The sequence below is a fragment of the Phyllobates terribilis genome, unplaced genomic scaffold (genome assembly GCF_046119375.1).
Source record: "Phyllobates terribilis strain yellow unplaced genomic scaffold, ASM4611937v1 Scaffold_2__4_contigs__length_985480577, whole genome shotgun sequence".
Classification (NCBI taxonomy): domain Eukaryota; kingdom Metazoa; phylum Chordata; class Amphibia; order Anura; family Dendrobatidae; genus Phyllobates; species Phyllobates terribilis.
Window position 1 is genome coordinate 368,085,156 of NW_027362762.1, and position 16,561 is coordinate 368,101,716.

The 16,561-nt window shown below is 42.5% G+C and overlaps 1 protein-coding gene across 11 annotated transcripts in view; it reads left to right on the top strand.

The window, feature by feature from the left end:
- The window catches only part of DMD (dystrophin), a 3,940,859-nt gene that overhangs the window by 1,272,406 nt on the left and 2,651,892 nt on the right, over positions 1-16,561 (top strand). For all 11 annotated transcript variants that reach the window (XM_073664716.1, XM_073664719.1, XM_073664714.1 and 8 more), the window contains exon 8: positions 10,515-10,693. In XM_073664716.1, the coding sequence (XP_073520817.1) occupies positions 10,515-10,693 (179 nt within the window). The remainder of the gene's footprint in view (positions 1-10,514; positions 10,694-16,561) is intronic.

A 16,561-nucleotide genomic window follows, 5' to 3' on the forward strand; every position in this document is an offset into this window, starting at 1 on the left:
GGTGCAGTTGTGGTACCCGTACTCACCTTCCTCCAACCAGCATCCCAAGCACCTACGGAGCAACAGGTAGAGCTGGAAGAACAGCCGGTCCAGGAGGCAGAAGACCCCACACCCGCAGACCAGGAGGATCAACCCTCTGCTTGCAGTGAGCCTGCCATATCCCTAGTGAGCCAAAGAGCCGGTAGACAGCTGCCCAGTTTACCCTTGACAGCTCCTACACCCTGTAGTTCAGGGCTAGGCAGTCAGCTCCGTAGGTCCACTAGGGCCACTAGAGGCCAGTTACCCGCACGGTGGAGGATTTGAAGTGTATAAATTGTTTTATTTATGTTTACCTGTGTATTGTTGCTTGTGTATAATTTTGTGTTTCTAGTTATTTGTAGGAGTCCTTGGTGGATTTACCGGGAATCCTTGTACATAGTTGGAGCGTAACCCAGGACGGACTGAAGACTGTTAAGGACTCGGGGTAGGACAAACCCCTACCTGGTTACGTCTCCCTGTTTTGGTGAAATGGACACCTTGCTTTTCTTCAAAGACTGCACCCGGTTACGGACATGCCGTAACCATCTTTATATGTTTTTCTTATTGTATTATTATTGTTTTTATCTTGTTATGTTTTTCTAAAATATGTTTAGTCCCGGAGTACTAAATTTCACTAGGGGGGAATGTGACACCCCAGGGGTCTGGTTGCCACAGTGATAGAGATGTTATGTCTGAGAGCAGGTGGGAGGTCCTTTGGTCAGGGATCCTGTGCATGCCACACCTCCTGCCCAGTCTTGGGAGGGGAAGAACTTCCCCTATATAAACCCGGGGCTGAAGCAGGGTTAGGAGTCAAGGAGAGTAGAGACAAGAGACAGTCATAGGAAGAAACAGCTGGAGCTCAGTGGGAGCAATACTACTACGAGTCAGGGGCTGGCAGCTGCAGAGCTCGCCCTGACTGAGAAGCTTTCCTACCGGACCCGGCGTCCGAGGCTGTGGGGACTAACTCTTACCCAGCAGCAGAAGCCGACCGGCAGGGGATTTCAGGTCCTCAGGCCCAGAAACCCGAAGGCACGGTCACACGTGTGGGACCAGCACCGCCATCGTGGAGCGGAAGCCAATAGAAGGCCCCGAGTCACCGGCCATACGGGTGAGCACCACACGGTACACTCAGGGACGTGGGCTACTTATATCCGCTTCTAGCAAGGTAGCCAGAAGAGTACAGTCAGTTTGGGAGGCCTACAACTCCGCCTGGCCAGGGGAGATCCCATCTGCTCAAGGACTGACCAGGCCCCGTTCGCTAGCAAGTACTCCGGGAGGGTCTATCGTTGTTACCAGTAAAGACCCTGAATTACACCGCACCGTCTCTGAGTGGTTCCTGCTACCCCCATCTTCCACGTCGGCTGCCCTGAGGCCATACCCCTCCCGTTGGGGGTTATACTATCACGCTGCACAATTCTACACCGGCCTCAGCGGTCTGCCCTGCAGCGGCAGCTCCATAGCTGCAAATCAACGGGTGGCGTAGTCGACACTCAAATAACATCTATCAAGACTGCCACACACTGAGTCTGACCCCCTGGGCACGGACCGGGTCCCCGCTACTCGGAGACTACAACCCTCATCTGATCCGGTTCCGGGTAAGCCCCCGTGCGCGAGACGCTGCGCGACACAGCAGGCCCAGGGGCGCGTCACAAGCATGCTCGGATGTTTTTCGAGTATCTTCGGCTTGCTCGGGTGTTATGTTTGAGTCACTCTGTGAGAATGATTTGCAACTGTTTGACAGCTTTAATACATGTGAGGAATGCCTGTTTCTTAGGCATTCCTCACATGTAGTAAAGCTGTCAAACAGTTGCAAATCATGTTCACGGAGTGACTCAAACATAACACCCGAGCACTCTGAAGATACTCGGCCAGCACCCGAGCAGGCTCGCCGAAAGAGTTAACAGAACATGCTCGCTCATCACTAGTGGTAATATCTCAGCCTACATTTTTTACAAGCAGTTAGAATTATCACTTACTATGACCTCATTTGTTGCATTTTAAAGTTCAAAATGACTTTGCACGTCATCATATATCGATCTGGAGAGACATAGGATCTTTGAAAGCAGCATTTCAAACCTTGGTTATAAAGCTTCTGATTGAACCTTCTGCAATCTATTTCATAATAATTCTCTAAAACAGTGTTCCTCAACTCCAGTCCTCAAGGCCCACCAACAGAAAATGTTTTCACGATTGCACAAGTTATTATTTCACCTCCTTTACATACTAGGGAAATCCTGAAAACATGACCTGTTGGTGGCTCTTGAGAACTGGACTTGGAGAACGCTGCTCTAGAATATACTTCAATGTGACTTCTGTCTTATCTAGAGGTGCACAGAGTCACAACAAGTTTCATATTCCATGCACCTACAGCCTAAGTGATTTTTTATATTCTTCACATTTCCATAGAAAATTAATGGATTCAATGGTATCTAACTTTTCATATGTACAACAAGTGTTCATAAAGGCATCTTAACTTAAAGGGACTCTGTTAGCACAGAATGACTGTTCAAACCAATCAGCCTACCCGTTCTCTATGCTCCACAAGCGACTTGCAACTAACATCCGCACTAAACCATACCTCCCACTCCCGGCTCCAAGACTTCTCCCGAGCTGCACCTATTCTTTGGATTGCTCTACCCCAAGAAATCAGGATGAACCACAACTTACACAGTTTTAGGCGCTCCCTAAAAACACACCTGTTTAGGGTGCCCTTTGTTAGGATCATTCAGCCATGGAGGGTCCTTGTTGGAGTCGGGGTATCCCCGTAACAAGAAATACACAGACACGTAGTGTATAATCAAGTACTGGGAAGCCCCTGAGCGCGTCTGCCTCTATAGGTGCAGTCCCTTTATTTATATTAATAATCATTTCATTCATTTTTTTTTTTTTTTGTCAGACATGCGCAGTAAAATGCCTTTGTTTCACAAGCAGTGAAGTGATGATTCATAACAGTGGAATGTTGATAAGAAAGTTTCATAAACAGAAAAGTGATAATTAGTAGAAGGTTGCTGAGACAGCTAAAAACAAGTTACAATCTAGTTTCTGGGCGTCAGTCCAAATGTCCAGATAAGGGAAGAATAACTTCATCTGTGTCTTACATCGTAGTCTTGCGTGAAGTACAACTCCCATCATCCTCTCAGTCCCCCCTTTGATTCTTCCTTATGGACTTTTGGTAGAAGACCTGGTCCGGGAGTTCTTTTCTTTCATATTCTTGAGTCCGTGTTACAAAGCTTATTTATGCATATTAAAATAATTTTTAATCCTATTTTAAACACTACATATATGACTACTATAATTAGCACAATCTGTAATATACCTTGCAGAATTCCAGCCACCCAACCTCCAATACCCTTAAACCAGTTCTTTGGGTTGAGAAAGGAGAAGGTGTCTGACCACCAGCTATCTTTATTTTGGTCATTGTGTCTGTCATATTTATCCCACATCTGCATCAACATTGGATACACAAAGAAAGTGCTGAATATTTTATTAGGAATTCCCATTTGGACCACATGTGGCCTACCTGAAGGTCTAGGCGAGTTGTCGGCTGCTCTTTTGTATAGTGTGTGTTTAGGTACTGCTTGCATATCTACCTGCTGATTCTGAACTATAAATGTGGCCGGTGTTAAGCGTCCTAGAGTACATGCACCTTTTATTCCTACTGGGAGCCATTTGTATGCTCCATTTCCACAAATCCAGAAGGTTCCTTCAGGCAGATCCCATATTGCAGAGTGTTGGAGCACCAACCTATGTACCAAATCTAAAAATTTAGATACATTCTGAAGTATACACCAAGGGGGTTTTTGACCTAATGGACTACAGTATCCTGCATCTGGATTTTCACAAGTCGGTGTACCTGGGTCATATGCACTTGACTCATTACATAATATATTACCTGGTATTTTTGAACATGTATCATTGTTTCCATCGGGGAATAATTGTGAATATTTCCAACCATTATTGTGTATGTATTTTTCTACTATATCAGGTTTAAAAGGTTGAGAAAAAGATACTGTGCTACTAAAACTGAGTTGTATATTTTCTGTAGGAATTAACCCTAAGTCTGTTAGTCCCGTCTTATTTCTAGGAACCCATACACCTCCTTTAAACGCTAAATATTGTAAGTTGTCTATTTTTCCGGTCATATTACCTTGCCACCAGGGAAATCCCACCCACCCCACAACTGGGATGGCAACAGTGGTGTTCCATAATCTAGAATTAACGGTTTGGTTATTTGCTAATTTGTCTGAGCAATTAGTCCATGTAAACACTTCCTCAGGGGTCATGGGTACGGCCAGGAAGGGTATGCTCGTGGCTGATATTGGAGAATGCGTACAAATCCAACAGTCTGCTATTTTCTGTCCGCCATCGAGCAGCCCGTTTACCAATATCTCATGATGTTTTATAAATTTATTATCTGTAGGTTTTGGGGAACTTAGTTTATCCCACAAGTCTCCCTGATCTATCGTTATAGCTAACACAAGTACAATCACCACTATTTCTTTTTGCAATGGCTTGCATGTACCCATGCTGATTTTCCTTCCAATTTTACTGCAGTTGGAGTTGTCAATAACACCTGATATGGACCCTCAAATCTGGGTTCTAGCGTTCTTCTGTTATGTCTTTTTACGTAAACTTCGTCTCCTGGTTGCAGCTTGTGCGTTCCCTCAATGGAATCAGGATCTGGAATGGAAGAGAACACTAAAGAGTGTATTTTAGACACATGCTTACATAAATTTTGTACATAAGCAGTTAAGCTTTCAGTTTCTAACATTAAAGTCTGTGGGAAATACAATCCTGTATTGGCAACTCTACCAAACAATATTTCATGGGGGGTGAGTTTGCTCTTTCCCTGGGGGGTGTTTCTGACTGAATACAATGCTATTGGGAGACACTCAGTCCATGGTTTCTGTGTTTCTGCCATGGCTTTCTGTATTTTTAACTTAAGTGTTCCATTCATTCTCTCAACCTTACCAGAACTCTGTGGGTGGTAAGGGGTGTGTAGTTCACTTTTTATACACAACATTTTCATTACATTCTGAAAGATCTCTCCAGTAAAATGTGTACCTCTATCCGACTCGATCACTTCTGGGATACCATAACGGGGTACCAGTTCATGTGCTATTTTTACTGCAGTGACTTTAGCCGTGGCTGTATGAACTGGATAAGCCTCTGGCCACCCCGAAAACATGTCCACACATACCAGTACATACTCATAGTGTCCATGCTTAGGCATCTGGATGTAATCGATCTGAAGTCTCTGGAACGGATATAGTGGTCTTACATGGTGCTTCTGGGGGGTCTTAACAGTCTGTCCTGGATTGTGGGCTAAACAGATTTCACAAGAACCACATTTTGCTCGAGCTACCTGGCCGAACCCTGGGGCTAACCACTTCTGTCTGACCCTCTGTATCATACCGTTTGCAGACACATGTGTAGGTCCGTGGGCTTCACTGACCACAACAGGGTACCACGCTCGGGGGAGACAAAGCTCATCTCCTTTTCTCCATAGTCCTTCTTTTTCTTCTGCCCCCTGTTTCTGCCACTCTTCTTTTTCTTCTCTACTCACCTGCTGGTGGGCTTCTTTGAGCCGTGTAATTAAGTCAAATTCTGATACTGCACTAATAGTGTGGTCAGTTGTCAGAGGTTTTACTGCAGCTCGCTTAGCAGCCTTGTCGGCTCGGTCATTACCCCTAGCTATCTCGGTGTCGAGTCTTACATGTGCAGGTACTTTTATTACTGCTACTTGTTTGGTTGAGGCAGCTGATTCTAGGATTTGTCTAATCATTTGTCCATGTTTTACTGGTTGACCTGAAGCTGTCATGTAACCTCTAGCTCTCCATATACATCCAAAATCATGTACAATACCATATGCATATCAGTAAAAATATTAGCGTTTTTTTCTTTTGCTAACTGTAATGCTCGTATTAGAGCTAATAGTTCAGCTTCCTGGGCTGAACAGCTGGCCTGCATTGGCTCAGCTTCAATAACATCATGATCTGATACAATGGCATAACCTGTGTGAAAGTTACCAGTTTCATCTGCATACCTACTACCATCTATATACATATGTAGGTCTGGATTGTCAAGAGGGGTGTCCTGTACATTAGGTAGCCCTTGTGTTTCTTGTTCTATACACTGTAAGCAATCATGTATTATATTGTCTTGTTCGTGGTATTGTAAAAAATTTTCATCTTCGTCTTCCTGACCTCCTTCCACTCCCCCCTTTGTCTCTAGTGGTAACAGAGTGGCTAAATTTAGAGACAATATGCGGCGAAAAGTGAGGTTTGGTGGCATTAGTAAGGAGCATTGTAATCTAAGATGTCTAGCCATTGAAATGTGTTTTGGCAATACCTGATTCAGTATGCCATGTACATCATGTGTAGTTTGTACTATTAGGGCATGGTCTAGTACTATTTCTGAGGCTTTTTCTACCAAAAGAGAGACAGCTGCTACTACTCTGACACATGATGGTGCAGCTTTGGTAACATTATCTAATTGAGCAGAATAGTATGCGACAGGTCTTTGTTTATTTTCATGTTTCTGTGTTAGTACTCCTGTAGCATGATTAGACATTTCCGCAGCCATTAATTGGAATGGTTTGGCGTAGTCTGGGATTCCCAAGGCCGGGGCTGACATGAGACCTTTCTTGAGGTCTTGAAAGGCTATGAGCGCTGATTCAGTTAACTGAAAAGGCTCGATTTTTAAACAATCATATAGAGGTTGCATAAGCTGACTAGCATGTATAACCCATTGTCTGCAGTGTGATACTATTCCCAAAAATGCTCTTAATGTTTTGTAGTTCTTGGGAGGAACAAGATCTCTAATGATTTTTAGTCTGTCGGCGGTGAGGTGCCGAATACCTTGTGAAATGCAGTGACCTAGAAATACTACCGTAGTCATACAAAGTTGTACTTTTTTCTTGTTAACTTTACAGCCCATGTCTGCTAGAAATATTAACAACCTTATTGTGTTGCTGTTTGCGGACTCTTGAGCAGGGGCACATAACAATAGGTCATCAACATATTGAAGAATTACAACCTCATCCGTAGGTTTGAAATTTTGAAGAACTGATCTCATAGCTTCTGAGTACAAGGTAGGTGAATGTATCATACCCTGTGGTAATCTTGTCCATGCTAATTGTCTATTCTTAAATGTAAATGCAAACAGTTTGTAACAGTCTGGGTGTAATGGTACTGAAAAAAGTGCATTTGATAAGTCTATGACAGAAAATACTCGTGCTGTTGCTGGGATCTGTGATAGCAACGTGTGTGGATTTGGCACAACAGGAGTAATAGGTTCCAAAATTTTATTTATCTCTCTTAAATCATGTACCATCCGGTATCTAGCAGCTGACCCCTCAGTAGATTTCTTTTTTTACGGGGTACAACGGTGTATTGGCTGGTGACTTTACTTCTATCAGTACTCCAGTTTTTAGATAATCTTTTATCTGTTCTCCTATGGCGTGTTCTTGTTGGGCACTAATAGGATACTGTCTCAATTGGGGTAGTGTCACACCTGGAACAGGAGTGACTTTTACAGGAGCTATTGGCATTAGTCCTACATCAGTGTCATGTTGTGCCCATAATTTTTCTGGTACCTCAGAAAGATCTAAAATAATTTTGGTAGGGGCAGGATCTTTCTCATCCTCTAAGGCTTGGACTTTTACAATGTTTTCTAGAGACTCTTGGTCATCTGGCACCAAAATTTGGACTCTACCATCCTTTGTCTCTTACCACTCCTGCTTTTCTAGCCCGAATGTCCTCCCATAGTTTCCTGTTAAACCTGTCATGCCTTGCTACCTGAAAAGTTTTGCAAACTTTCCCTAAATTCTTAGTTGCTTCTACACCACACCTTTCTTTCACGATTGTATAGACATCTTGTTCATCATTTGTGGTCTTAGTCTGTTTGTTGCCCATTTTTCCTGACTATTCTTACCTTAGGAGGCTTTTTGGGTTAGATAAAATATATTCTATATTTTACCTTTCCTCATTACCTATTCTGTCCTAAGGAGCCAGTATCTTGTTGCCCATTTTTCCTGACTATTCCTACCTTAGGAGGCTTTTTGGGTTAGATAAAATATATTCTATATTCTACCTTTCCTCGTTACCTATTCTGTCCTAAGGAGCCAGTATCTGAAACGGTTTCTCTGGACCGTTTTGTCTGAAGTGTAGAGTAATTCTAACACACATATATATGGCAACAAGGGCAAGACCAACAATACATAAAATGAACCATACAGTCTCCATTATATATCGTGTCCCTGGAGTATTATCATTACTTCCATGGGCTCATTCTGTCAATCTCTTATCCGTCAAAAAGGAGGACAAAGGTTCGGGAGTTAAGCGTGAGCGAAGGTTTCCCCGAAAGGACACAACCTTATGACTCAGTTAGGCAATCTCCGTAATACTTATGTCATCTACCTTAGTGCGGCATATGAGGCTATTCCCGACATCCACATCTCTTTCATACCATCCGTTCCATAACCTTCTCTGACCTCTCCTTCGGCAGATCCTACAGTATATACATGAATGACCCGAGCTATAGGTATCCTTCTCTACTAGTTCCTCAATCCCAACACAAGATATGCATGAAATTTACGGACTATCGCAGAGCAGATGTAAGAGAACTAACAGTGTCTCTTACCTGGCCAGGTTTGTCATCTGCTGTTCCGATGTCCCAATCTCAGCGGTTACTCGTGCCGGTCGATGAACTTGAAGGAATACGCAGACCTCGGGTCCCTGTTTCGGGCGCCAGGAAATGTTAGGATCATTCAGCCATGGAGGGTCCTTGTTGGAGTCGGGGTATCCCCGTAACAAGAAATACACAGACACGTAGTGTATAATCAAGTACTGGGAAGCCCCTGAGCGCGTCTGCCTCTATAGGTGCAGTCCCTTTATTTATATTAATAATCATTTCATTCATTTTTTTTTTTTTGTCAGACATGCGCAGTAAAATGCCTTTGTTTCACAAGCAGTGAAGTGATGATTCATAACAGTGGAATGTTGATAAGAAAGTTTCATAAACAGAAAAGTGATAATTAGTAGAAGGTTGCTGAGACAGCTAAAAACAAGTTACAATCTAGTTTCTGGGCGTCAGTCCAAATGTCCAGATAAGGGAAGAATAACTTCATCTGTGTCTTACATCGTAGTCTTGCGTGAAGTACAACTCCCATCATCCTCTCACCTTTCACGTTCCCTAATTTAAGTCCTTTTATATTTTTATAGCCCATTCATTATTTCTCCAAACATAAGTCTCCACCAAACTCCACGTCACCCAAAAGCAATACAAATACTGTCTGGTGACGAGCTCATGCAGCATTTATCTATCCCTCATCCCCTCAAGATGGCTGGACCTTCCTTGTAAATAAGCCCCTGTACTTTGTGTCACCCCCACCTCATTGTAGATTGTAAGCTCTTATGAGTAGGGTCGTCATTATTTTTGCTTTAATTATTGTATTATCTTTAGCTGTTACTCATGAATGTTGAATATGAACCTCTGAATTGTAAAGCGCTGCGGTAGATGTTGACGCTATATAAATAAAGATTATTATTATATAAACCAAGAACAGGTGCTCAGTTCAGGGACAACAAGCAGGTGGGAAGGTGTATATAAATGATTGGCCCCGCCATGAAGCACTAAGCAGCAGGATTTAGTTTTATACATTCATTCTGTGCTAACAGAGTCCCTTTAAAAAGGACAACATGATGATTCAATGAGAATACAATAGTCTTTAATGATAATAATAATTATAATAATAATAATTTTCTTTCTATAGCGCCAAAAGCACTTTTCAGTTGAGAGGGGACATGTAAAATCTATATAAGACATTACATAGCAATACATTATTAAACAATTCAAAGAAGATGAGTTAGGGCCCTGTTCACAAGCTTACAAGCTATGAAGAAATAGGCAACGACACAAAAGGTAAAAAGTTCTGGCCATGTAAGGTCCAGCCATGACTATTATTAATAAATATTGATATTCAAATAAAGCTGCATGAACCAGTCATCAGCCAGTATCTGTATAGTCTAGAACACACGCAGTATTTTTTATGGCAATATATCAAGTCTATTTACTCTAAATGTTTTTTAAGAAGGCTTGTCTTGTAGAAATATTTTGGTAATACATTTAATCAAATATGCTTAGATAAATACCACATAAAAGCTGATGTACAGCTTTGTTCACAGTGAATACGGAGGCATTATAAATCCTGAGTTATGACTTTCTATAGTACAATAAAGAGTGTAATGGTTTGAAATGTGCTTAAATGAGAAATCATTACCATTTTTACACTGAGATTTTGCTCATTGGTATGCTACATCTACAGAAAAGTTTACAGATGATTATAGAGCTCTAATTAGTCCCAGGAGGGTGCTGGAAAAGCCGAGCTTCTGCTCATTAGTCTGGCTGCATGGTTGGAAGCTCATTTTAGGTGCATTTAATGTGCATAATTTACAGTGAATGACACACACCTATGTTTCTTTTTTCATTTCCAGATATTGCAACAGCTCATCCCGACAAGAAGTCCATTTTAATGTATGTAACATCACTCTTCCAAGGTTTACCACAAAAAGTATCCATTGAATCTCTTCAAGAATTGGACACTTTGCCACGCCAAATAATATCTCCAGAAGAGCAAATCAGACATTTTGATCAACAACATTTCTCTCAGCAAGTATGGAGGGTTTTCTTTCTTTTACAAAAATGACTTATATTCAGATTTGTGTCACAAGTACAAAAAAAAATTGATGCATTTGTAGGAATATAACTGCTGCAAGACAACTGTGTGCTTCTACTTATCATTAAATTGCCTGTTACTTTTTAATAGTATTCAATAGATATATTTGACAAGTGTCAATTATGTTTTCGGAAACTTTTCAGCATACAAAATAACTTTTTCCTGTCACATTTGGAAACAAATCTGTCATAGCTTAACTCCTTTGTGAATGTTGTACAGTATTTTTACTGATACCATTAGGGTAACTCTTCTGATCGCCACCTTTTTACGATGATGTTTCAGAAGAAGGTTGCACTGGTGTGCACTGCACAATATCGATTTCCAGTTTGTTTCATGTAGACATGGCCATTAGGCCCTGGTAAGAGACCCATATTGCTGGTCTCTGATCATTTTACACATTAAATGATGTATTCAGCAATTGCAGCATCTAAGGTGTTTGACAAAAGAGTCCATTAGCCAGGAGACCTAAAAATTATCCCTTTTCTGCCTAAAGCATCTGACTTTTTGGCCATGAAAAAACTCATATACGGTTCCACTGCAAATCTAATAACCTCTAAAAGCAAGTTAAATTCTAATTTATACATGAAGGTGTGAAAGAAAAAAAAAGAAAACAACAACGGTGAAACTGATGGGTTTGTTTTTTGACATCAAGTGAATTAGAAAAATGAATACATTATGTCAGCCTCAAAATACTACCATTAAAAGACCATTTCCGCAAAAATAATTTTGCTACCTTGTTGAAAAGTAAAAAAGTTATAGTTCTCTAGTCGCTTTTACACGTCTGCCCAAAAATAACTTTATTTTCATAAAGCATATTTTTTATTTGGCAAAAGTACTAAAACGTAAAATAACACTGTACTTATTTGGTGTCAAACACCTATCGTTAAATTATAACTTTTATTTCCCGCATTTAAAACCTCAGATATACACAAACAACAGGTGATGAACCAAACACCAATAAAAAAAACAGTTCCTGTCTGCGTATTCACTAGATATCCCTTATATAGTCACTAAATCTGACTCTGACTTACAGCGGAGGTTGGCACCCTATGGGGATACGTTTTGGCACCCCGTTCCACGGTGACTCACCCTAAGTATGCCCTAGATATCCCTATTATGATATCGCTATCTTACTAATGGGGAAGCCCTAGATGCTAGACAAAGACCACTCCTATGGTCAGTTGACAGACAGATTATGATAAGCCATGATATAGCATCAAAAAGACAAATAGGTGGATCAACTGATTGATCACCCTGATATATCTGAAATCACTTTCTGTTTCCCACTTGTATCAGACATGGATTAACCACCAAATAAGTAAATGAAAAAAATAATGTGGAGTCCCCCCATTTTTAGTAACCAGCAAAGGTAAAGCAGACAGTTGGGAGTTGATATTATCAGGCTGGGATGGTCCATGGTTGTTGGGCCCTTACCAGTCTAAAAATACCAGCCCGCAGCAGCCCCAGAATTGGAGCATCATGTTAAATGCACCATTTCTGGTGCTTTGCCTTTGCTCTTCCCGATTTCCCTGATGCATTGCCAATCAGGGTAATGGTAGTTGGGGTTGATGTCAGCTGTGAATTGTCCAAAAACACAACTGTCATCAAGTCCTGGTGTTAGTAATGGAGAGGTGTCTATCAGACACCCTCATTACTAACCCAGTAATCCCCCCCCCCCAAAATAAAAACCATTAAACTTTATATTTAAAAATACTCTCCCCAACACTTTCTCTGGTTCATCAATTTATTTATTTATTTAAAAAAAAAAATCACACACAGGTCCGATATAGTCCAGGGAATCTGACGTAGTCCACAAATGGAAACCTTAAAAGCTTAAAAAGGGAGAAATAAAAAGAAGATACTTTGCCTTTATTTTAACTATTTTATTTACCTTGTTTATAAAAATAGTTCCTATGCAGGTCTGACATAGTTTAGCGTTCCCACATAATTTCCAAAAATGCAGGTACAAAAGTATATGCTATTTGCAAGAAAAAGACCATTATGGCTCTAACAAACAAAAGATGATTCTATCTTCCAAGAGAGTCAGATTGGTTATGTTAATTACACTCAGTTCAATCTTTGATCAGAGTTTCAGCTGAGTGTCATTTTAGTGTAATCCGAGAATAGTATCACACTTGCAGAGAAGACGGAGCACTTAATTTCTCCATCTTCTCCATTGTATGAGTCTGCAGAAATAAGACTGCACTCGGATGACATCCGATTGCAGTCCAATGTTTTATACGCACCCATAGACTTGAAAGGGTGCATATGGCCCAATTTGTGGAGCCACTCGCAGCATGCTGCAATTTTTTTCTTACGCCGAATCGGAGTGAGAAAAGACGGTGATCTGAATTGCCCCATAGTATAACATTTGGCCAAGTGCTATCCAATAAAACATCAGATAGCACTCGTCCGAACTATATGCTCTTGTGTTTGAGCCCTTAAAACCATGCATTTATATGTACATTTTAGGCCAAAAAAAGGCTGCTAATTATTAAGGAAGTTAAGAGTTTTCTAAAGCTGACACCAATGAAATATTTTATTCTTTTAGCAACATATGTGCCACATCTTAATTATCACTTTTTATATTTGAAATTTGCTTCCTTTTTAAAAAAGTATTTTATGTTTTATTTCATACTAATTATTCACTTTTTCATGTAAATTAGGAATCAGAAAATGAGATCTATAGTCACAGATGCTTTATGCATTGATTTATATTAGAACGGTTTCCAAGTGTTCTTCAGGAAAAAATATAGTACCATGTTTCATAACTGACTTTTCTGTTCTTCAGATGTAGAGTTTGGAGGTGCCAGATGGCATAATCAGGGGATGTAGCTATGTAGGTTATACTCCCAATAGAAATCGCAGTGAGATCTTTACTGTTCAGCTCTAAATCATGATAATCAACATGCCCATTTTAATATTGGTTGATTACTGAGTTGAGTGAATCTCCCAAAAATTAGATTCTGGCAGATTTGCTCAAGTCAAAGGTGAAGAAATGATTTTCAGACAATAAATTCAGTGTGAATCAAATCTGCTGGAAATGTGTTAAGAAATAATAAACTTTTATACTCACCTCTCTTTAACCCTCTCCATTCCTGTCTCTCCGCCACTAGTACTAGCCTTGTTCATCAATTGGCTCCTTTTTGGTCTTCTCCATCAGAGCTTTTCATCAGTTGCAACCAGTAACAAGGCCCCACTTAGTGACAAAGATCCTGATTAATGTAATTGCCAATGAATGCCAATAATGACATGTGCAGCAACCCATATCGTTACGTGGGATGCAACGCATGTCATTTACGTGTGTCACACCCCTTGTGACTGAAAGGAACCTAGTTAGTATCGGCACCCACTGCCAGGCCCATAGGGAGTCAATTGGAACAAAGTAGAGGAATGGCAGAAGCCAGACAAATATGATAAGGACAGAGGAGATGTGAGCAGAACAATGTTTTTTTTATCACCCCTTCCCATCCCTCAGAATGCAGCAAAATGGTGGATGACTGGTCCCCATTTTGCTCTGCTGGATGAATAAAATTCCTTAAATTCTGATTAGCTATAATCAGTGTTGAGCGATACCTTCCGATATCGGGAAATATCGGATCGGATTGGATCGGACCGATACCGAAAATGTCGGTCTTATTTGTGGCAGGCATTCCTGTAGTTGTTATCTATAAAAGGTTGGACATTACACCTTTCGTTCTGCCCGTCACAAAAGATTTACAACAGGATTTGTCCGCATTCAGTTTGGCCTGCAGCAGCAGGTCTTTTCCAGGGGCACCACGAGGAGGAACGGACTCACCCCCATACACTGCTTAGTCATCTTCTGCTTATAATTTAGATATTATCTTTTGCTCTGATTTTTAGTCTTATGCTTAATGTTCTTCCGCTTTTTGTTCTGCAGCTTCTTGTATTTCTGCTTCTTGGTTTTCTGTCTCTTGTTCTTCTGTATCTTGGTGCTTGTCTTCTCTTCTTTGTCCTCTTGGTCAACTTCTTCAGGGTCATCTTCTTGGTCTTCTTCGGGGTGGTCTTCAGGGTCGTCGTCTTCGGGGGTCCTCGTCTTCGGGGTCCTCGTCTTCTTCGGGTTGGTCTTCTGGGTCCTCGTCTTCGGGGTCCTCATCTTCTTCGGGGTGGTCTTCAGGGTCCTCGTCTTCTTCGGGGTGGTCTTCAGGGTCCTTGTCTTCTTCGGGGTGGTCTTCAGGGTCCTCGTCTTCAGGGTAATCATCTTCGGGGTCCTCGTCTTCTTAGGGTTGGTCTTCAGGGTCCTCGACTTCAGGGTCCTCGTCAGGGAGATCTAGAGTGATTACCAAGAACCATTTCAAAAAGCTTGAACTTGGAAATGTAGCAGAAGGTACAAGAAAGCTGAGGAACTACCGAGGACCAGCTGACGGTACTGGAACCCGGATGGGTAGCAGAAGGTACAAGAGCCAATGGAACTGCCGAAGACCAGCTGACGGTACTGGAACTCGGTTACTAAGCAGGAGGTACCTGTGCCAGAAAGCACTACCAAGGAACAGCAGACGTTGGTGGAACTTGGATACCGAGAAGGAGGCACCTAATCCAAAGGCACTGCCGAGAACCAGCTGACGGTACTGGAACCCGGATGGGTAGCAGAAGGTACCCATGTAAAAAAAAGTTCAAGGCCGCGAGCCGGCCGCAGTTACCAAAACCCACAGTCCTACAGGGGGTGCTTGTCCTATTGGCACTATGGAACCAGCCTTCATTGCCAGATCCCGCAGCCCACATAAGCTCACCTAAACTGCAGGCACCATAGAGTCAGCTAACCCGACCGCAACACGACAGGACAACGCATTGGAGGCAAAGTGACGTTGACACTACCCGGAAACAGCTGGCGTGCTGGAACCAGGCTGGGCAGGAGGGAGTACCCGTGCCAAAGTCACTGCTGAGAACCAGCTGACGGTACTGGAACCCGGATGGGTAGTAGAAGGTACAAGAGCAAATGGAACTACCGAGGACCAGCTGACGGTACTGGAACCCGGATGGGTAGTAGAAGGTACAAGAGCCAATGGAACTGCCGAAGACCAGCTGACAGTACTGGAACTCGGTTACTAAGCAGGAGGTACCTGTGCCAGAAAGCACTACCAAGGACCAGCAGACGTTGGTGGAACTTGGATACCGAGAAGGAGGCACCTAATCCAAAGGCACTGCCGAGAACCAGCTGACGGAACTGGAACCCGGATGGGTAGCAGAAGGGACCCATGTAAAAAAAAGTTCAAGGCCGCGAGCCGGCCGCAGTTACCAAAACCCACAGTCCTACAGGGGGTGCTTGTCCTATTGGCACTATGGAACCAGCCTTCATTGCCAGATCCCACAGCCCACATAGGAGTCACCTAAACTGCAGGCACCATAGAGTCGGCTAACCCGACCGCAACACGACAGGACAACGCATTGGAGGCAAAGTGACGTTGACATTACCCGGAAACAGCTGACGTGCTGGAACCAGGCTGGGCAGGAGGGAGTACCCGTGCCAAAGTCACTGCCGAGAACCAGCTGACGGTACTGGAACCCGGATGGGTAGTAGAAGGTACAAGAGCAAATGGAACTACCGAGGACCAGCTGACGGTACTGGAACCCGGATGGGTAGCAGAAGGTACAAGAGCCAATGGAGCTGCCGAAGACCAGCTGACGGTACTGGAACTCGGTTACTAAGCAGGAGGTACCTGTGCCAGAAAGCACTACCAAGGACCAGCAGACGTTGGTGGAACTTGGATACCGAGAAGGAGGCACCTGATCCAAAGGCACTGCCGAGAACCAGCTGACGGTACTGGAACCCGGATGGGTAGCAGA